Source organism: Pleuronectes platessa, chromosome 10 (assembly GCF_947347685.1).
Source record: "Pleuronectes platessa chromosome 10, fPlePla1.1, whole genome shotgun sequence".
Taxonomy (NCBI): Eukaryota; Metazoa; Chordata; class Actinopteri; order Pleuronectiformes; family Pleuronectidae; genus Pleuronectes; species Pleuronectes platessa.
In genome coordinates this window covers 12,514,696-12,537,216 of record NC_070635.1, presented here as the reverse complement: position 1 = coordinate 12,537,216, position 22,521 = coordinate 12,514,696, and the positions used below count along the sequence as shown (strand labels likewise).

Genomic DNA, 22,521 nt, shown 5'->3' with positions numbered 1-22,521 from the left:
AGCGACCATAGAAAGACAGGCTGTCTTTAAGTGGATCAGTTATTTGAATCTTTTAACCTAAACATGACCTCATTAAAGCTTTGAGATTCGCTTAATCTACTTAAAACATGCTCAATGGCATTATGTCGTTGCATTAAGGCCTTCAGTCGTCTCTCCTTGTGCACACAATACACACTCGTCTGATAGCCACTCACTCAAATGGTTAATAGAGTTATCATCTCTATTAATGTCCGAGGTCTGAAATTGAAAATCGTGTTGTTTCTTGATCTCTATTGACCTGCAAAATTCAGGATCTGGTTCCAGGGTTTAAATGAATGAGTGAATCTCATAAATCCAGCTCAGAGTCTTTCCTGTTCTTGTTGCGATCTCAGATAATTTGATGTATTTACCATTCAAGTATTCTGTTATACATATCAGAGCAAAAGCCTTTAGAATTATGTGGGAGAAAAGGCAACAGTAACCTTTAGAAAAATAATTGATCCCTGCATTTCATTTGTGTCAATGCCCATAATGCACTCGGTAATAGAAGTGTGGCCCTCTGAGTCGCGGCTGTGACTCAAGCCTCTTGAGTGTATTTACCATATAAATACAGATTTTGAGAGCTTGTTTGCATTGTGGCAATCTCAACCTGCCTGCGTAAAATCCCTGATTCGGTGGCAATTGTGTTGACATCAGGATGTTTCAGATGGACCTGCGGTGCTCAAATCTCTGCTAAGCCGTTGATTCCTCCAATCCCCTGAGGTAGCGCGGCTCTTCAGCTTGAAATCACATCTACGGGCTCACAGTGTCTGGCATTAAAATGCTGGCATTCCCAGGCAGTGTTGCTTAACTGTGAAGGAGGTTCAGCGGTGTTACGTAACAGCAGAAATTCATCAACGCTTGTACCAGAAGGTGAAATCGTTTAATTTGGCTGTGTTGAGGAGAGACCGACTCCTGCCTGGCCTTTAACGTTTTTTTGGACTCTTTGTTTTTCTCATTGGATTTATGAAAGGGTGTTACGCAGTCGTCTGTCTCCCACATATCTGCAGGAGGCGGCTGCACACAGAGGCTTGTGAAATTGCCCAACTACGCTTTTGAGAGATGAAAAAACGCACCGTGTGGCGCCATCGTGGTGCATGACTCAGAAGAGGCATTTGTTGAAGTGTGGGTGGAACAGAGAGGCAGTGATGAGTATAGGTTCAGCCTCCCCAACGCAACACAAGTATCACAATCACTCGTCTCATTCCGAATAATGCTCAGTACCACCTTTCCATTGAACTGGGAAAACCACACATGAAATCAGTTGTGTATCTGTGGGAGTTTCCTGTTTTGCTCGTCTGATTGTATTGGACAGGTTTTTACCACGGATGCTGCTGAAAGGCAGGATGTTTAAAAAAAAAACAAAGGAAATGTTACTGTATTGCCTGCACAGTGGAAGTAGAGTTCAGGTGTGTGAGGCATTGAGTGTATTAAATAAAGAGCAATAGAGAAGCAGGATATGTGTGTGAACATGATACTAGTCATATGAGCTCCAGATGGGAAAGTCTGTGCTCCCCGTGCTTCACACTCTAATCCCATTGTGCTATAATACATCAGGGAAGTCTGTATCATGTGAATCCATGAGGAGACGGTGACCTTTGATAGATGAAGTCCTGTTCCCATGGAGCAGCCTCTCGAGTGCTGGTTAGGATTTTTTATATTTTATATATAAACAGACCCCAGTGCAACCCGGAGTAAACACACTCCAAAATAACAATAATGGTGAAATGGTTAGCACTGCCAATCCCCAGATCTATGGAGTCTCTCGCGGTGACGCCATCTGACATGTCCTCTATTTTAAGCTATACTTGAAATGAAATCAAATATTTGGAGCTGGTTTTGGCTGCTGTGTGAGGACGAGATGAACCCTGGTGATTATGGGGCCATCTGCTTCCAGTGGGCCCAGCTGGGGGGCTGGAGCGCTGTAATCTGGACTGATGAAGGCTGACTTAGAGGAGGCCATGATCTTTGTGCATTCCCAGCAACCTGAAAGTCAAAAATGTTTGGTTACAAAGAATTGATATGAGATAGATTCAGTCGAGTCTTCAGTAGGTAACTTTACTTTGTGATAAACCGTGCGAAGCAAAAGAACAATACACAAAACACGGCGCAATATTTTCCACTCTGCCCATCAGCCTCCTCCTGAATAGAAAATGAATGGCTTCAATTAGCCATTAGTTAGAGATGTATAATAATGAGTGTCAGTGTACATAGCTAACCTGCTTTATCCTGCTTTGTCCCCTCTGCACCGGGAGAGTCGGGCAGACTAATGCTGCTACTCTCTAATAAGTACACGCCACACCAGGAAGAGGCCTGATGGAGCCCATGAATAATTAAGCAACATGATTACAGTGATGAATGCTCCTAAATCTATTTGGCCATTTAGCACTGGCCTGGGGGGGGGGAGGTAGGCCGAGCAGCAGAGTGTCAGGCGTTGTGTGAAAGCTGATGGGGAGGGAGAGGAGAGGGGGATTTCAAGGATGGGGCGGCCGAGGTGCATCGGCCTTGAGAGGAGGTGGAGGGAGAGAAGGAGGGCGAGGGAGGGGCCCAGAGAGCAGGAAGACACCCACTATTCAGCCATCTGTGCTGCGGAGAAACACAAAGACGTGCGCAGGACGACCTGTGTGTGTGTGTGCCTGTGTGTGTGTTTCATGCATGTTTGGGTTATGGATCTATGAGGCCTATTCGTACGTGGGTGTGTTATCTACATGAGTAATGGTAACTGGGCAGGCTGCACTGTTCATCTTACGAGGAGCAATTCCAGTAAATTTCCAGAGGCTCACTGCAGATACGCAATGTTGTTTTAATTGTACTGCCAACATATCCTATTGGGAAATTTTTGTTTGACATTGTAAACACTGTGATTAATTCTCGATCCCGCCTGGTTCCTGCCTCCCTGCTCTTCCCTGCTATCACGACTGTCCACCTGTAGTACCTAGGTCCTGTTTTATGACATTTATATAACGTCAAAACGTCATAAAATAGAGAGCGAAGAGAACTCGGAGAAACAAACAAAAATAATAAGTTCTTTGAATTGGTAATTGGTACATTATCTATTATGGGATACCCCAGATCCCTGTTGCTAAGCAGAGATAAGCTCCTCAGGGAAATGATGAACCAAGCGGGTCCATCTTCTAATATTTTGTCATCTGGCGTGCACGTACCATTGAAATATGTAGCATCCTTTATGAATGTGGCTGTATATGGCTCTTGACATGGTGCTCCCGGCACAGCATTATTGAAGGACTCTGCATCCACTCAAGGCCTCTGATGCATTTATGTCATTCTGCTCCAATGTGCAGTCTGGCAGCGACTTGTAAAAAGGTGACAAATGATGGGTGGGCTCCTCCCTTCCGCCCCTGCCTCTCTGGCTTGCCTGCCAGGGCCTGGAGATTGCATCATTACAGAGGATGAAGTCATCCTGCAACATAAGGGCGGAACAGGTGCTGAAAATTTAATTAGAGGAGGGTGGAAGATGCTGGAGGAACATGTAAATGCACTGGCCTGGCCCATACCCAGCCCTGAATGGCAGCGGTGTTCCTGTCGCACGACCACCTCAATTGTTGACGCTTATTTCGGAGGCTCCACACTGAAGCACAATTGTCAATACTAGAGGGAGATCCGTGAAAGTATTATTATTTCTGCAGCAGCTGTTCCCGTACTTCTGGTCCAGTGCACATTGAATTCTTGTCTCCGTGGGATCACTTTGTTTCCTTGTGCTTCTCATTGCTATGGAGACTGTGGAAGCACACGTGACTGTGAAGTTAGGCATCGTAAGCTGGTGTGGAGAGAGAAAAGGAAAAGCCGAGCTGAGGAAAGAAGAACACGAAGAGAGGTAACAGACGCGAAGGAGCTGGTGAAAAGGCAGGAAGCCGATCGATGCCTCCGTGTCTCAGGCTTTATATCGCCAGGTCGTTATTAATGATGCAGCGCTCTCTGCAGTGGGGAGCTGTCAGGCTTCTGGGCTGTCTGCCTGTTCAGCCTCATCAGCACTAGGACATGATATGTGGTGTTTGCACCCGCCACTCTACGGAGATGTTTCAGTATTTTCTCACTGGGACATGCGCGGCAGCTCTGCTCAGCCCGACCTTCAGCACAGAAGAAGCACAGTTGTTGACAGATTGTGGAGCATTACTGTGGATCCACATGGATCAGTGTGCCTCAGCTCCTGATGGAGACAGGGAGCATTCAGGGAGACGAACTCGGCCATGCTCACATCACAACAGTCTCGACTTTCCAAAGCCTAATTGGTTTCAAAATGGAGATTGTGTGTTACACTAAGACACCGTGTTGCAGTTTGGTCAAGGAAATTGAAATTGCAGCTTTAATTTGTAAATAAAAAACCTGAACAAATTCAAGAAAACACAGGAATACGTTTCATTCACTGTAGCCAAAGCTATTTCTAAATGCAAAGAGCTTATCCTAGGACTATTGTCTGTATCCAATCTCGTGGCTGAAGACCCCAACAGCATTATGGGAAAAAGCATATTTCACTCTTTGAATATTTACAAGTAAAAACATGTTTTTAAAATATTGCTCAGTAATAATTGAATTATGCATGTATTTAAATGAATAATAGTGGTAGTTATCATAATAGAGATATATAACAATAATAGCCTGGCACTCCCTGTAAATGAAGAATATGTTTTCCAAAGAGAAACACAATTTTAGTTGAGACTTAAAAGAAAACACTGTCTCAGACTATTATTTCCTCAGGCAACTCATTCCAGAGCCTTGGGGCCTTGATGGCAAACGCTCTGTCCACTCCATAGAGCCGTGCTGCTAGCATTACTAAAAAAGTATCAGTAGTTATTAGATGTGTCCCAAATCCTTTCGGAGACCTCGGTCTGACTGAGTAGGCCTCGAAGGCCAAACTGAAATGAGAGGGTGCATTGTACTATTTGCGTCACCGGCTCTTTCTCTTGCACAGTAAGCTATTTTGAGCCGCTGCCCTTACTGCTGCTCGGCCACACACAGGCAGATAGTTACATTTGACCAAGACGGGTCAAATCTCTGATTGCTTGGGAACGGACAAATGCATCTGTCAGTTACATTTGAAGGGAGCCTTTGGTAAGGGACACAATCAGTCTTCAAATTCAGCCACTGAAGGATGCAGCCCCTGAATCGCGACACAGTTATGTACTATTCTGAACAGATACAAAAGATTTGCTGTGGACGTGTTTGGTCCAATGACCCACAGCACAGAAAACATGTCTCCTGACCTTTTCCAACGTATGGTCCTCAGTAGGTAGACTCTGTTCTTTGTTGACAGTCCTGTCAGACCTTGCACAGACATACTGTAAATAATGCATTTCTGTTCTGTCTGGGATTCATTTTGGACACTGCTGTCAATTATAAGTGAACTGGGGCTATAATTGTATCTATTATAGATATCGAACTGAGTGGGATGCACTTTAAAATGTCTGGATACCTCAAATTTCACACTAGTGAATTAACCCTGATCAAATAAACAAAGCAAACAAAACCATGCACCATCTCCAAACAGGAAACAACCACACGCTTTGGAATGAAATCAGACTTCTCTCATGCTCATGTTCAAGCTCAGTCTTGCCTGATGCTTCCCACAATCCTTGGAATTGCATCAACAAAAGTCAGTGATTATTTTAAGAGAACAAAAACGGTCCATGATATGAACCTTATGAAGCCCTTTCAAAATAAAATACCATATAGAGCTTTTCCATCCAGCAACTACATCTCACCAAGATTAAAAGGGACTAACTTAAACTAATGGCAGTGCCTATTATTACTGTGAAAATACAAAAACATAATGTAGTGTGACTATGTGACGTCAGCCCCTTGGTGATGTTTATGTGATGCTGTGGCTGTGGTTGTCTGCACTGGGAACCAGTGTGTGGTGAAGCAGTGATTATTCTCCAAACTGGGTCACAAACAAGCAGGAGGTTTTCTGCTGCCAAGGAGGAACCGGCTGACAGAAGTGTGCATCTAGAAATGGTATTTCTTATTATGGGTTATCACCAGAGGGAGATCTAATCTGGTCCCAGATCAGGCTGGAGATTGGGTGTGCAGCCTTGCCGTGCCGGAGGTCAGAACCTGAGGCTCCTGATGGACTGCTATTGATTGGGGGGGGGAACGCAGTGATACAGTTGCAGTCGCTCAGCATTGATTTTCTGCAAGTGCAGTAGTGGAGAGGAGGCAGAATGAGAGAGCCGGACCAGGGGGAGCTGCCAGGTTATCTTCTCAAATATCCGGAAGTTTTTTTCTCTCTCTTTCTTTGCGGTACTGACCTTCCCTGAGATATCAAAGAGATATATCTATTTAGACATTAGCTCAGCAGCTTGTTCAGCAGCTTCAGCAGTGTTTTTCTCTGTGCTTATCCAGCAATACACTTAACCCATACAAAGCTCCAATTCAGCACTGTCAGAAACGAACGCACGCAGTTTGTATCCCACGAGAATCCAACATTTCATACTGTAAAGATATAAATAAAAGAGATAAGGTTAAAGGTCTGTGGAATTTAGTGACATCTAGTGGTGAAGTTGCATTTTGCAGCTAAATACCCCTTTACCTCACCCTTCCCTTCAAAACATGAAGGAGAACCTGTGGTATCCTTTAGTCTTAATACAAACTCAAAAGGTATTAGGTTTGTCCACTTTGGACTACTGTTAAAGTATTTAAATATAAATGGCTCATTCTAGGGTGAAGAAAACAACAATTTGTGTTATTTAGATGAAACACATTAGTTAAAAAATCACTAGGATTATTTCGTATTCAATTTCTGCCAATAGATCCCTTTCACCTAAATCTTACACACTGAACCTTTAAACATTAATTGACTGTGAACTTAAAAATCCCCAACCCAACCACTCTTTAAAGCTATACTGCAGTAATGTTAGATTTTTTAGGTTTTCTATATCTTTGCAGTATCACATTTTTTCCATTCATTGAATGATGTGGTGATCATTAACTTGCAGGGACTTGAAACTTGTTTGAGAAGAGTAATCCATCACAGTGGAGATGACAATGTGCTGACGGCTGAAGCTTCAGACTTTAGCATTAAAAACCTGAGAAGACAAACAATGAGAACTATTCACAACAAGAAAGTGTAAAAGGTCAAATTGGAGCATTTAAAAAGATGAATTACGTTTAAAGAAGAGAAAGTAATAAAATGTTTAATCTACAACCAGCACGTAATGCATGGAGAAATACCGTGGCTGATGAAGTAGGAAAAAGTCCATTCATAAATTCTGCTTTGCTTTTGGAAATGGTCAGCAGTAATGGAAAAGCCGAGACGTAATTTGTAAGAAATCTGCAAAGACATGCAGAAACACAAACTCCTCTTAGCTTAATTATAATGCACAGACTGCTCTGAGCTCATTATATTTATTGTACATTTACTCAAAGGGGTTTCATATATTTATTTGATTCTGTATGAATTTTAATCAGGACTTCAAACGCTGGCGCTCCGGTCGGGCCAGAGAAGGGCTTCCCTTTGATCAGGCGGCACTCGAACCGTATTTCTTTTCCCCACAGTTTCTTCCCTTTGGGCGATTTCCTTCTAATTGGCTCCGCGTCGCTCATCTCGTCTGTCGTCAGTAGATCCATCTCTCTGTCTGTCAGCGCACATGAAAGGAGATGCGATACACATGGGCTCCGGGGCGCGGGATGCCTTATTGAAGAGGTTCAGGGTTGGACATGTAAACATTATCACGTGTTCTCCCTCATGAATGTGACTGTCAAGTGATGCCATGAAAAAGTGACATCTCGTGCTGGAGCTGTGTGACCTGCCGTGTGATTGTCTTTGGTAAACAGCTCACTTTTCTCACACCAGAGATGACTCAGACTTCTAGTGGAACACGATATGCTTTTTTCGCCCTCCTGTGATTCTCGGGGGCTCGCTGCCGTCATGTCTTCGGTCTGTGAAGGTAGATGAAGTCCTTGTTTGTGCCGTTTATAGAGCTTTTCCCTCTCTGCCTAACCCCTCCCCTCCTATATTCCTCCCCGGGCCCTCTGTGCTGTGTGTTAATGTAGTGAAGTGGCCTGTCGGTCAATGAGCTTGTATTAACACCTGACTCCCAGCCCCGGCTGTTGTTTGTTCCTCTGTGTGGGGTCCCCCGGGCCCCGGCCCAGGCAGAGGCAGCATATCCAATGATCAATAACAACATCCTAGAAAGACGATGGAGGAGGGGAACCAGGAGGAAGACATCTTTTACATACTCGTGCATATTGTTGCTGTACACCTTGAACAATATTTATTCTTAAGTCAGGTTTTTTTTATTAGCTCTATTCCTCATTACCTTACAGGGTTATATCAACTGGTAGTATCCTGTGGTTCTCTCCTGATTTTTAGCTCTACCAATATTCTCTTACAGCTCGCCGTGTGCACCATGTTCTCCTGTGCATTAGCTTCCTCTTCCTTCCTCAATCTTCGATCCTTGACTCACTCTCAGTCTTGCGCCCTGGCCTACACTCTCGGCCCTAATGTTGGATAGTGCTGGAGTGCATTTAGGAATTATCCGTGGTGTACTCGCCCTGGATCAGCTTCAAACACAATATTATCTGTAACTGTGTTTGTATCGACGTCTCTTCACCTCACCTCTCTCTCTCTCTCTCTCTCTCTCTCTCTCTCTCTCTCTCTCTCTCTCTCTCTCTCTCTCTCTCTCTCTCTCTCTCTCTCTCTCTCTAGGCTCTGGCCATGGCCGAGGTCAACGGGCCAGGCGCCCAGCCGCAGATTGCCATGTTCTGTGGCCGTCAGCTCCTGCACATGAACCTACAGACTGGCCAGTGGGAACCGGATTCTTGGGGCCAACAGGGCTGCTTCAAAGACCCCAGCGAAATCCTGGCCTACTGTCAGAAGGTAGGATCCCGAAATAAATAAGGCTGCGTCAGCCCTAATGACCATCAGTCTGGATCAATACATCTCAACGGCAGCATTATCAAAATCAGAATCTTAATGGCAAAGGAATGAAAGGATGAAACAAGAAATCGATAAGAAGAAATTATTTCACATTATCTTTCTCTAATTTGGTTTGTCTAACTCCTGCCCTATTAATTCTATATATATATAACCATATATAGTAGAGAGATAGGGGCCTGTTGAAATATTGCAATATTTCAATTTTGCCACCATCCACTTATCCTCCTCTTGTTACCCGATATGTATGCTCTTCTGCTGTAAGGTAATTACAGGCACACATACTCTCCACAACCCCCCCCCTTTGTAAATATTCATTCCAAGTGCAACTGTAGAGGCAACCAAGCGCCACCTGGAAGCCAAAGTACACATAGCATGGGCCTTAGTGGACTGTGATGAGATTAGCTGGCACATAATGCGCCTGTGATGGTTATTATTAAAAAAATATATATATTGTGTCTGGATTTCGGGGCAAAAGCATTTTAGATTCATGCATTCAGTCAATGGGCACTCTCCCCATTCATCCTCATTATAAGTTTGTGCCTCAAACTATTGGCCTCGACTTTAAAGCAACACTGCGTAACTTTTTGAAACCTTAAAACAGCAGCTTCAAAATAGGTTTGATCGTACACTCACTTATAATTGGGAGAATAGTGAAGCTTCAATTCCGACTTCTCACCCGGAACACCTCAGCTTATTCGGCGACTATCAGAAAACCAGCGTTTATCACTGATATTTAGTTAGAGAAATTTAAAATATCAAGAATTTGAAACAACAGTTTTGCGTATTTGTTACGGCAGCAGCTCTTCTAGTTCGGGAAGCCATGGATCATGGGTAATAAACAGTTCCGCTGTGCTTCAGCTCAGCAGGTGGGACTATGCAGTCAGAGGCTTTTTCTCTACATTAAAGCCATTTAATCACAATCCTGACATAATTATTCACCACATGTGGCTGCAGAGGGCGCTGCTGCTCAGTAAAAGTTACACAGTGTTGCTTTAAATATAAGTTAGATTTGAAAATGTTTTAAGACAACCATGTTCACTGAAGTTATAAATCTGGTTTCACATACCCAAAGCCCTTTCACAGCTTCATATGAGCAGTTAGAGAATATGTTGCATGACTCTTTCCCTTGTTAGCCGTCTCCCCACTGACTGTTGACCCTTCCTGTTTTCTCCTGATCCTGCCACGTTTACCCCCCCCCCCAACCTTTTCTCTGACCATTTCTTCTCCATCCACCGCTCCCCTCGTCTCCAACCCCTCCGTTCTGTCCATCCATCTCTCTGTTCTGTGTGTCTGCATGTGCCTCCTCGTCCAGATGTACCCAGCGCTTCCGATCTCCCATATAGAGGAGTCACAAAGACCCGTCACCATCCTCGCCTGGTGTAAGAAAGGCTGGGGACACTGCCAGCCCCATCCGTTCATAGTGCTGCCCTACCGCTGTCTAGGTAAGAACAACACACATCGCTGCCCATTAGATACTTACAATACATAGGACTATCTCCTTGTTTTTTACGCTGCACATGCCTGTAATCGGGGAAAAGCTCTTGCTCTAGTTGGATTCAAACACGAGCAGTCGGGTTGTGGTCGGGCTCGGTTAGTTTTTTATTTTGAAGGACAGAGAGAATAACGAAGCTCAAAGAAGAATCGATAATTTCTTTAATGATGGTTTACTTGCGATCATGGCATCTATTCAGTGAAACTAGAAATGGCTTCTACTCTCAAAGTTTCTCAAAGACAAATTGAAAAAATCAATAACAGGAGTTTAAACAGGAGCAGTTAGAATTAACAGGGTATAAAAAAAAAAGTCTAAAATGTAATCATCAGGACTTTAAGGCCTTAAAATGTCTTAAATAGTTAAAATATTTTATAGCACTGGGTTATAAATATGTTAAAGTAGGTGTTAATTGTTTTAACGTTCATTTAACACTTCACCTCATCTTCAACTTTAAGCAACTCTGGGGCTGCGATAAGTCTTTTTCATTTCTGACGGTCTTAAAACGACTTTGAATCTCTTAAATTGAACTTGTTGAAACCTGCAGAAACCCTGACTAAACAAATAGTGTGTCTTGTGGAGATTTCACCATAACACAAAACGGATCCTGTTGTGTCTTTAAGGGTCTTGTGAAATATCAACACTAGGAAACATAATGAAGAGTGACACAAACCTAATTCGGTGTCAGAGCATGTTCGTGCCTGTACCAATAATCCATCAGCTCACATGATGAGTGATGACTTTAGATTTTCCTTTAGTTCCACACATGGCTTCACTGTGATTTCACGGTTTGATATCCAGGTACAATCTTACCCTGCATCTCTCCCAGTGCCACAGTTTTCTAATGGAGTTACTACATCATGGTAATTAGTTTGAAACAAACAATGCACCATGTACAGCTCCACAGTGTGTGTTGCAGAAGGGCCATGCCTGTTTCCAGCCACCAGGGGGTTAATGTCAGCCAACGATAGACGAGTGAATGAAAGGATGACTAATGAACGATGAGTCACTCTAAAGTCATGAAGCACTTTTATCCGTACGTCACAGCACTGTATAGAACTGACTCTGGTTTCGTTGATGTTCTATTATGCTATTGTCGTAGGGGTGAAAACATCCGTTAGTACACGAGCCCTAAAGAACCCCAGGCAATAACAGTGTTGTATAAGGAGCAGGGTTTAAATGAAGTTAGAAACAGACTGTAAAAGCTGTTCTTCATTTCTCTGTGGTTTATTGTATGAAACAAAGCAGTCTCCCACATTTATGGTCTCTGAAATAAATGGTTTATATTCATTTTAAGCTAAGCACGTTGGACTTTATGTCTGTGACTCGCTGCTTTTGCTGTAGTAAACACATTTATGATTTCTGTCAGAGGTAATTTGTGCTTCCCATTCCCATTTCACTCTGCTGGTTCACAATCGCACTCCAACAGCCTGTGCTTATTCACGTTAAAGCAGCATCGACGTCTGGTCAAGTCCAGTTTAACTTTAACACTGACGCTACGTGAAGTCACCTTCCACTGACCTCACCACACTCTTCCTGCAGGGGGCGAGTACGTGAGCGAGGCCCTGCTGGTGCCCGACCGCTGCCGATTCCTCCACCAGGAGCAGATGGATGCGTGCGAGAGCTACGTGTACTGGCACAACATAGCCAAAGAGGTGAGAGGACTGGGGAAATGGCAGTTTTATACTCACATTCAAGCAGAAAAGTCATTTTATTTGACTTTCTACTGGTGCACATAGCAGTAGAAGACCATAGACGAGTCAAGTTGTGTGTTGTGTATCACGTCATACTTGGTCTGTCACCTACCTGAAGTGTTTGTTGGAAAAGAAAAGGTGACAGAGTTCAAGATCTAACACTCCTTCATATATTCAGAATTGAAACTTTCTTTGAACTTTCAAATATCAAAGAGAAACCGCACTGAAACATGTTTTTTAGTTTTAAACAAAATTGTAGGACTGTTGTTTTTAATTCATTATTGCTGGTTTTGATATTATATTTATAACCAAATTTAAGAACATGTCTCATAAGCCACCTAGTGTTTTAAGCTGTCTTGGACCTTGCAGGACCAATGCTGACGTAGAGTCAACCATTTGGGACATCTGTACGTCATGACACTCTATATTTTAAAAAGTAATAAATAAATCTTTGCTGACAACAAACCCCTCATCCTAGCACATTGTCTACCATTCAGGGACATTCCCCATCCTCTCACACACACACACAAAACTTTGGGGTGACGTAACATTTTCATTTCAACCCTAACCCTTATACACAATACAAGATTCAAGAGTTTTATTATCAAATACACAATACAGAGTGTTTCTAACTTTGGGCATCTGATTGTCTTCCTCTCAGGAATGCAGCGCCGACAATCTGGAGCTCCACAGCTACGGGATGCTGCTGCCGTGTGGCGACCGTTTCCGGGGCGTCGAGTACGTGTGCTGCCCGGGCCGGGGGGGCACCAGTGGTAAAGGAGACGCAGAGGAGAGAGAGATCCCTGCTGCTCCTCAGACATTCACATCCGAGACCAGCGGAAAACTTACTTCTGTGTAAGACATGAATATATTCAGCTTGACCACATAGAGATGTCGGTGAACTGAGGTTTGTGCCTGCCGGTCACCATCAGACTTACGACTGTTGACACTTTTCCACAGCACCAAAGTAACGGCCCCCACCCCAAGCCCCTCTCCACCTGTCACCGATGTGGACGAGGCCGATATGGAAGAGGAGGATGATGAAGTGGTGGAGGAAGAGGAGGATGAAGAGGAAGAGGAGGAAGAGGAGGAGGTTGTGAATGAGGAGGATGCGGAGGAGGATGAGGATGAGGATGAAGCACAGGCGACAGCAGGGAAAGACCCAGAGGAGTATGAATACCCCATTGACTCAGGTCCCTACCAGACTACCGACTATCTGGACTCGTTCTACTACGAGAAGAGCCACAAACCAACCACCTCTGCACCTCTGATGAAGGACAGCTGTGAGTGTCCCTCATTTTTCCACTTAATCTTTCTTAATTATTTGAGAAGAATCACACTTAAACTTGTTTAGTAGCAGTAAACATAGTCAAAACTGACAAGTGATAGAGAACAGAGTTGTGCCCGTTGCTCTCCGCCTCCCTTTATCCGCCCGTGATGGGAAGATGCCTTTTTTTCTCATCCATCCACCTCATGCATGGATGTGGTATCAGTATCTACCACGCTCCACCATCTAGAAATAAAGCCAAAATATCCCGGATTCGAACATTGCCATCTTGAACATTTGTAGCCGGGGTCTACGCAGTAATGAGGGGGCGCGGATTCAAGCACTCAACCAATCGTGAATCAGTCTCAGCAATCACAACGTTTCACCTCTTAACTAAATCAACACCCACACACATACGTCAGTGTGAAGATCTACCTAAATAATGACAGACACCATCTTTGAGGAAAAAAAATTGACTTTAACATTTTGTCTGGCCCATGTCCCATCCACTTAAATGGAGGAGGCAGGGTTTATGGCTTGTACCACAGGCGGCCACGAGGGGGCGATTGAGACGCATTTGCTGCACTTCAACATCCTCAGTCTATTCCAGGCATCTTCACAGACAGTGTGTGTGTGTGTGTGTGTGTGTGTGTGTGTGTGTGTGTGTGTGTGTGTGTGTGTGTGTGTGTGTGTGTGTGTGTGTGTGTGTGTGTGTGTGTGTGTGTGTGTGTGTGTGTGTGTGTGTGTGTGTGTGTGTGTGTGTGTGTGTGTGTGTGTGTGTGTGTGTGTGTGTGTGTGTGTGTGTGTGTGTGTGTGTGTGTGTGTGTGTGTGTGTGTGCGCGTGCGTGTCAGAACAGTCACAACCCACAGGCCTCAGCAGTGATGACTTTAGTTTGCTTAGTAAATGGAGCAGCTGACCAACATATGAAGTTAAATAAGGACAACCTCAGAATGATACACTGGGATAGTGGTCACTGTATGTATGAACAACACACACTTCCTCCCAGTTAGCCGGGCAAAGTTATATATTGTACCTTTCATTTCTAAACCGAACTGTGCCACTTACATCATAAAAATATTATCCTCCACCTTAAATAACTCTTGGACTTAAAATGATAAAAGTAATGACTCAAAACAAACTGGGGACCCTAATGTCAGCAGTTTTTCCCGTAATATTATTTTCTTAAATTTGGATCAGTTGAAAGCTCCTCAAAGTAGAGTAACGATTAATCCTGTGTCTTACACAACATGTTCTGGGTTTTCCTTGTTCTGTGCCTGGATTATAAATAAAACATAAGAACTATTATCTTCCATCCAGACTCTCTCCAGGACAAAGTGGTTCTCCATTTTTACGTGTTCACCCCCCCCCCCCCTTCCAGTCCTTCAGTCTCACTACTTTCTCAGCCGAACCCTGTCATGTTTTGACCCTTTAATTACAGGCCCATGCCTTAGAGCCCTTGCAGAATGCACAGCAGCAACAACCTCTGTTTTCTGTCCCTTTCCCATCCAGTGACAACGCCCGGGCCCACAGATGGCGTCGACGTTTATTTCGAGAAGCCGGTGGACGACACTGAGCACGCCTACTTCCTGCGTGCCAAAACCGACTTGGAGGAGCGCAGGATGAAGCGCATCAATGAGGTGTGTTTCTCAGGGATGAGAGCAGGCTCATGCTTTCACCTGCATTCAGAAACTGAAAAGATACAAATAAATTCCACATATGCCCCCAAAAAAGTGTTAAACTGGTTTGGGCGGTAACATTGATGGTATATTCTCAAATTTAATCCATCCTTATTATTTTTGGTTTAATGCTTTTTTAAAGAAACCAGCCATTGCCTTCCATAAACCTTATCATAGTTTATCAATGTACCAAGGCAGAGTTTCATATGTGGTGGGAGCTTAGAGTTCATCACACTGTGTATCTACTCATGTTTGCCTGTATGTGGGTGTTTATCTTTGCTCACGATCTCAACAAGACTTCTGTACAACTTCAAGATTTTCTTTTCTGATTTGTGTGTTTGGCTGTGGTATTGCACGCTGAGAATGTGATGTTGCTGCCAAGCCGCTAATCTCAAAAAACATATCTTTATAGATGCAGGGTTGCGTGTTTAAAGCTGTTTGTACTAGACCTTACATTCCTCATAACTCACATGTTTCGTTTCCTGTTCGTGTTTTGTCATTTCGGGGCCTACATGTATTTACTTTCTTTGATGACAGGATGGACACTTCTCTGTCTCCGGTGTGTTCTTTAAATAAGAGGCAGTCTGCTGCTTTCTGGTGTATCTGACTGATTCAGCCTCTTTCTTTTCCTCAGATTATGAAGGAATGGGCCGAGGCAGACAACCAGTCAAAGAATCTGCCAAAGTCCGAGCGACAGGCCCTGAACGAGGTACGTGGACCTTCTCTGTCCTGCTTTACTCTGCGGTTTAGATTCTCCCGTGGAAAGAGATTAACCTGGTCCTTGTCCCTCCTCCCTCGTCTTCCCTCTGTCAGCACTTCCAGTCCGTGCTGAAGACGCTGGAGGAGCAGGTCGCCGGAGAGAGGCAGCGGCTGGTGGAGACTCATCTCGCCAGAGTGGAGGCTATTCTCAACAACAACCGCCGTCTGGCTCTGGAGAACTACTTGACTGCCGTACAGTCCGATCCCCCTCAGGTAAGTGTCAGGGGCGTTGCAACAGGGTGGGCAGGGCCGGCAATTTGGCAAGCTGAGGGGCATTGCCAAATTGATTTTCAATGTATGAATATATTGCATAAATGTATGTGTTTGTGTGATGTGCTTTGGGATAGTGGTGGGGGTCAGCACTTACTTATTTACCCTTATTTATGTGTATGAGTATGCACTAAATTTGCTACTAAAAGAATCATTCGAACATTGTAATAACGGGGTTTGGTGTCATGTGTTTTTTTGGTAGTGGGTTGGGTGTCTTGTTTTGGTTTGGTCCAATGTAGGGCCCCCACAGGTCCGTTTTAACTTTGGCCCCCAAATTCTCTTGAAACACTCCTGGGAAGTGCATCTTGGAGCACAGAGGAGGCCAAAGAATACAAAAACGACAAAGTGTGTGACAATAACAAACCTTTAACTCCATCTCTGGGATTTCTTCAACTTTGTCTTCCAGCCGGAGCGCGTGCTGCAGGCTCTGAAGCGATACATGGCTGCGGAGCAGAAGGACCGCAGACACACACTCAGGCACTACGAGCATATTGTAGCTGTCGACCCCCAGAAGGCTGAGCAGATGAAATTCCAGGTGTGTGTCTGAAATCAGTTTTTGCTCTCATCTCTGCTTTTTGGGATGCAAGGCTCTTTTTCTGCTGACCATGAAACACACAGAACATTGTGGACTGAAGAGTTAGAACGTAAGATCAGTTAATAAAAACTGATCTGTGAGAGGTGAAACGGATACGAATTATTAAACCAACATCAAAGTCTGTCTTTGCTGACTTCAGAAAAAGCCGCTCTAGACAGGACTCCATCGTGGATTCAATTAAGGAACCAATTCAGTGGTGCTCTCTTCACGGCTCATGTTCTTTTCTTTTGCTTTCTTGGTAAAAAAGCGGAAGTCCAATGAATTTTTTCTATTTTTCAGGTGTACACGCATCTCCATGTGATTGAGGAGAGGATGAACCAGAGTCTGGCTCTGCTGTACAAGGATCCTAATTTGGCTGAAGAGCTGCACGATGACATCCGTAAGTGTAAATTGTTGCCCATTATTTTGATCAGTCTCCGTTATCGACTGTATGAAGATGGACAAAGCGTTTCCACATCCTCCCACTATCCAGAAATCTAAAATATCCTTTGATACAAATTCTGCCATCGTGTGCGTTTGGAGATGAAGTCTGCGCTGCTCGTCTGTTCCATGTCCTCACAATTAACATGGTGGAGGCAGGATTTATGAAATATACTGCAGCCAGCCACCAGGGGACTTCTGATTTTTCAAATTGTCATTATGTGTGACCTGCAGAGGACCTGCTCAAGGCCGAGCGAGGAGACATCGTGGAGCTCATGACCACCTCCTTCTCTGAGACCCGCACGACGGAGGAGCTGCTGCCGGCTGAGAGCGCGGAGGAGAAGGACGACGAAGAGGAAGAGGAGAGGAACTTCCAGAGCAGGCCTTATCCTCCCCGCATTGGTCAACAACCAACTGGTACACACACACACACACACACACATACAAATCAAAAAATCTTAATTCTGTCCCTATTGTGTAAAGTGATGTGTAATACATAATTATGTAACTTCTCCTCTGACTTCCACCTTTTTTCCTCCCTGCAGAGTCTAATAAGAAAGGTGAGCCGCTGTTCAGTATCATAACAACATAAATGTTTATCTCATTTTTACTTTTGCTCACACTTAAACATGTTCTTGCGTCTTTGACTCCATCTACAGTGTCTGCAGTTGATGAATATGATTACACCACGTCCGAGAGAGGCCCTACTTATGAATATGAGGAAAAGGTAAGACCGTTATAATTTTAGATGGAGATAATTCAGATTTGCACTTAGAAATAATTGGCTTGTGTATGTATGCTATCTTTATTCATGTTCATTGTCTCTGTGCTTAGATCAACACCTCTGCAGAGCTCAAGCAGGTCGTCAACAAGCCCGCTGAGATTGCGAGAGATGAACTGGTCAGGACTGAATACAATCAACACGACGCTCTTTTGTTTAAATGAAAAATGGAAATGCACAAAAGAAAAACATGAATTCAAATGAAACTGACACGTTTAATCTTCTCCCTGCGTGTCCTCCTTCTTTAATGTCTTCTTTCCATAGCAACCCGACGCCCTGGAGACATTCAACCGCGGCGCCATGGTGGGGCTGCTGGTGGTGGCCGTGGCAATCGCCATGGTGATGGTGATCAGCCTGCTGCTGGTGCGCAGGAAGCCGTACGGCACCATCAGCCACGGCATCGTAGAGGTACGACCCCACACGGGCCTTCATATGAAATCTGTGGCCTTTAATATGAAGTTTACCATGGGAAAAATAGGATTCTCTGAGTGGATGGTCTGTGCTCATGAACCTGTTGTTACCCTGTAATCATGTGAGCCCCTGTGTGTCTCGCAGCAGGTCGACCCCATGCTGACACCAGAGGAACGGCAGCTCAACAAAATGCAGAACCACGGTTATGAGAACCCCACCTACAAATTCTTTGAGCAGATGAACTGAGACACCGGGGGCGCCAACAAGTCATGCCCGACCACATGTTTTGTCCCCCCCCCCCCCCCCCCCCACCCCACCCCCACCCCCCACACACTCTTTGTTACAAGTACACTCCCCTTTGACGGATTTATGACGTGTTGCAAACATTTAAAAAGAATTGAGTAAGAACGGGGCCACATCCCAAACCCATTGTAGATGACCAACAGCAACGTTACCATCGTCACCAGAATGTGAATAACGAGATATGCCACAAACTCACCTCACCCATTGTAACCTCGTACTCTCCCGGGTTAGAGTCTAAGGGTCGTTCTCTCCTTTAGCGGTGCCACAGCATTTTCGTAATCCTGAAAACGTTCACACCACAGACAGGAAAAACCATCCCAGTGGCATGACTTGATCCATCGCTCCTCACTAGACACTGAAATTGAACGGTGCGTAATGCTTTATAGTGTTTATTTTTCAGTAGTAGTCTATTTGTTCCAATTGTACCACAGTTAGATATAATGTATCTGTGTAGATGAGTGTGAATGACACCCTCGTTAAACTATGGTATAATTTTCAATTCTAAAACCCACTCAGAGATCTTTAAAAAAGAAAAAAAGGGGCAATTTACACAGCGAATTGTCGAGCTGACCTCCATGAGCTACTGTAACATTGGACATTGACGTGGGGGCGTCTGGTTGGAATGTGTGAGACATTTAGGCTTTCGTTTGAAAAAAGATCACACGAGGTCGAAACAGAAGTGTTTGCTGGCGGTACAAAAAGACTTTGTTTTTGTCGGCTTGAGAGGATCTGCCCTCTTTGTTATTGATCATTTGGCAAAAATATACCAAATATTCCATTTAGCTAACCTAGTCGGTGAATGAGTTCATCTGATTTCTCCTGCTGCCTGAAGAAAGGTAGCACAGGAATAATCAGAAGTACGTTATTTTTAATTCAAGCATGACAACTTGGTGTATGATGCTGCTGTATTTATTTGTGTTGTTCCTGTCATTGCTTTCTTGAGAAGTTCGGAAAATGTCACCGTTCGAAGTGGACACTGTAAATAACGTACGAAATAACATACGACTAGATGTAGACATTTCTATGGTTAATTTGCATCGATGTAATGGAAATAATACATAACAATAGAACATTGTGCTGATACGAGAGGGAGAAAAACATTTTCCTAACATGGCTGATTGAAAACGGACTGTTGTAAAAACCAGCACAAGACAACGACACAGTAACTTCTTTCTGAATGTATTTAAGGTAGACGTTGAGATTCCATCTTCTTTTCAGTGACTCATCACCCCCCCCCGCCTCCCTAGTAGAACTTAATAGCAGTAGTGACGTTTGAACGCAACACCACAGACATGCCTGATTCCCCCCCCCCCCCTCATCACCTCATGTAGCAGCCTGTTCATCTTTCACATTTGTCAGGTGCGTATCAGAGCAGAGGAACTTGTACGAAAGAGGCAGCGGAGGTCAGAGAGGCCACAGCAGCCGTGGTGTGAAGTGTGTGTGTGTGAAGTGTGTGTGTGTGTGTGTGTGTGTGTGTGTGTGTGTGTGTGTGTGTGTGTGTGTGTGTGTGTGTGTGTGTGTGTGTGTGTGTGTGTGTGTGTGTGTGTGTGTGTGTGTGTGTGTGTGTGTGTGTGTGTGTGTGTGTGTCTGAAAAACCAAACCACACTCAGGCATGATGGGCGTTAAAGAAAAAAAGACTGTATGTCTCCGAACCTGCCAGTTTGACCTATCTGGACTCAACACCACTGAATGTTAGTTGCTCTGTAAATGTAACACGGCATTTCACTGAATGATTCATAGTAGTTTGTCATATTTGTGATCAACATAATACCCCGTAGAGGCGAGTTAGAAAAGGGGACTGCCCCCCCCTTCCTTGATCGTTGACTGCTTCATGTGTCACTCTGATTTCCTTCAGCCACTGTATCAGATCGTGGTTCAGAAAGGTCACGTTGTGGAGCGTTGCTTTTTTTTTTTTTTTTTTTCATTCTGTAGTTCTGTAGTAGAGATCATCGATACAGAAAATAAAAAACAAAATCTGCTCATCCCTTATCGATTCCACGCCGGTGGCGGTTTTTCTTTCAAACCCTTCATTACGTCCATTCAGAGGAAGAGTCGTTTACGCGTGTTTTGTTTTTCTTTACTTTTTTTTTTTAAACATTTGCTTTGAAATAAGCAAGAGAGTCGGATTGTCGAGTTTTTTTTTGAAAAATTCTGCATTAATCGTGGGTTTCTCTCGCTATAGGCCGGTGAGTTGCAGGTTGCGGTCGTGTTATGACGGTTGACGAGGAGAAGTCATAGCCCTTGTATAATTTGTACAGCTACGTTAGTGAATGAAAACGTTGTATGTTCACAGTTTAAATCAGTCGATCTTGTAATGATACTACTGAGACCATAGATGAGAATAAGCTTGCCTGTGTTTCCCAAACCACTGAAGGGTTCCTACCAGCATTTAGCAGACTTAGGATGGTGTATACTGTAGTTACTCCAGTCACATTTGTACGTCAACCCTCTGTCCAACTCTAAACTTCTCTGTTGGTCCGTCCCCTTAACTTCCCCCGACGAAATATAAACAATGTTATTGAGATTTTAATTGCTGCATTATTGCCTTTTACAAAAGCTGTGTTTTGGATGTAATTATTCTGTATTTTTTATTTACATGTAATAATCAGTTGGATCAAGGGGTCATGCTTTTCACGTGTAATGTAATTTTAGAGGCTTGTTCGAGGAAAAACACGAGTTTATAACGTTTGGAAATGTGAAATGTAGACGGACACGGCCCTCGGCCTAATTGACGAGGAGTGGCACTAAGCACAAGTAGAACAAAATTACTCCATTTGTGTACAGGTTGCTAAATGTTCGATATTGATTGTGTCTGTCTGATTTCAATTCCAGTGCATTGATTCGAGGGATGCCGATAGCATCGCAGAGAGAGCTGTCCTTCATTTCTATTCAGACCTTTAACCAAAGACAGGCTCCACAAACAAGCAGACAGATATTCTAATTTGGCAAGAAAAGACAAAAGGTGCTCTGTTGTGTTACTGTATTTGTAAGCAATCTGAGAAATTAAAACTGGTTGGGCTAATTAATAGTGTAATAAAAAAATTGAATGACCCATAAAATAGTGTGTCTGTCTTTTTTCTGAGCTCTCAGCACACAGAGGCAACACCACGCCGGTGATGGAAAAATGGACCCTGACGTTACCTGCGTAATGAGCTCTGTGATGTGGGAGCCACTGTCATCACGGGGGAAACTATCTCGCTTACTCACTGGAAAATGAGGTTTTTCCCTCTCCAGTATCCCCTTAGTTGAATTTCTGTAGAAAAGAAACCTACCTCACACTAAGAAAACATGTGTTTATGCTACATTATGATACAAAGTGCAGCAATTTCCATTACTGAATAACCAAAATAAGTAAGAAATTGTGGTCTTACAGGAAAAATGTATTCAAACCCTGCCCATCTGGGTATCAATGTCAAGTTTGTACATAATATGGACTCAAACCACAGTAAAGATAAGCTTTTCTCTCAGTTCGCAGAGTGTAGTTTCACTTACCTCTCAAGCCACAGTGTCGTTTCTGTGAAGCTTATTTTGAAGTTCACTTCCTATATGTCAGGAAAACCCTGATGTGATGCATGCTGCCTCAGCAGCTACACAAGCTGAAGAAGCAACATACATGTTTGAACAATTTCAGTTTCATATCGTTTTGTACAACATTGCATATTGAGTTGTGTTGTATCAGGTGCCTGAGCTAAAACATGTCCTGTACACAGATATAGTGTATACATTTATTGCAATTGTATTGTTTCTTAAGTTTTTAGTAGTTTTTCCTTACTCTTGCTGAGGGTTAAGGACAGAGGATTGCTCACCAAGTTAAAGCCCTATGAGACAAATTGTGATTTGTGAATATGGGCTATACAAATAAAATTTGATTGATTGATTGATACATAAGTGACCATGACGATTTGTAATTCAATGTAGTAAGTATGTGAAGGATGTACTGT

At 43.7% G+C, this 22,521-nt stretch overlaps 1 protein-coding gene across 2 annotated transcripts in view; it reads left to right on the top strand.

Annotated features, from left to right (window-relative positions):
* Positions 1 to 18,571, top strand: part of aplp1 (amyloid beta (A4) precursor-like protein 1) — a 30,195-nt gene extending 11,624 nt beyond the window's left edge. The window contains exons 2-17 of one of the 2 annotated variants that reach the window (XM_053432053.1): positions 8,684 to 8,854; positions 10,227 to 10,356; positions 11,946 to 12,058; positions 12,759 to 12,952; positions 13,058 to 13,380; positions 14,875 to 15,002; positions 15,676 to 15,750; positions 15,855 to 16,013; positions 16,477 to 16,605; positions 16,945 to 17,044; positions 17,320 to 17,502; positions 17,631 to 17,645; positions 17,745 to 17,812; positions 17,920 to 17,985; positions 18,131 to 18,274; positions 18,422 to 18,571. In XM_053432053.1, coding sequence (XP_053288028.1) covers positions 8,684 to 8,854; positions 10,227 to 10,356; positions 11,946 to 12,058; positions 12,759 to 12,952; positions 13,058 to 13,380; positions 14,875 to 15,002; positions 15,676 to 15,750; positions 15,855 to 16,013; positions 16,477 to 16,605; positions 16,945 to 17,044; positions 17,320 to 17,502; positions 17,631 to 17,645; positions 17,745 to 17,812; positions 17,920 to 17,985; positions 18,131 to 18,274; positions 18,422 to 18,523 — 2,100 coding nt within the window. In that variant the 3' untranslated portion in view covers positions 18,524 to 18,571. The remainder of the gene's footprint in view (positions 1 to 8,683; positions 8,855 to 10,226; positions 10,357 to 11,945; positions 12,059 to 12,758; positions 12,953 to 13,057; positions 13,381 to 14,874; positions 15,003 to 15,675; positions 15,751 to 15,854; positions 16,014 to 16,476; positions 16,606 to 16,944; positions 17,045 to 17,319; positions 17,503 to 17,630; positions 17,646 to 17,744; positions 17,813 to 17,919; positions 17,986 to 18,130; positions 18,275 to 18,421) is intronic. The other variant, XM_053432054.1, reaches the window with a different exon arrangement.
* The last annotated feature ends 3,950 nt before the right edge of the window (positions 18,572 to 22,521 follow it).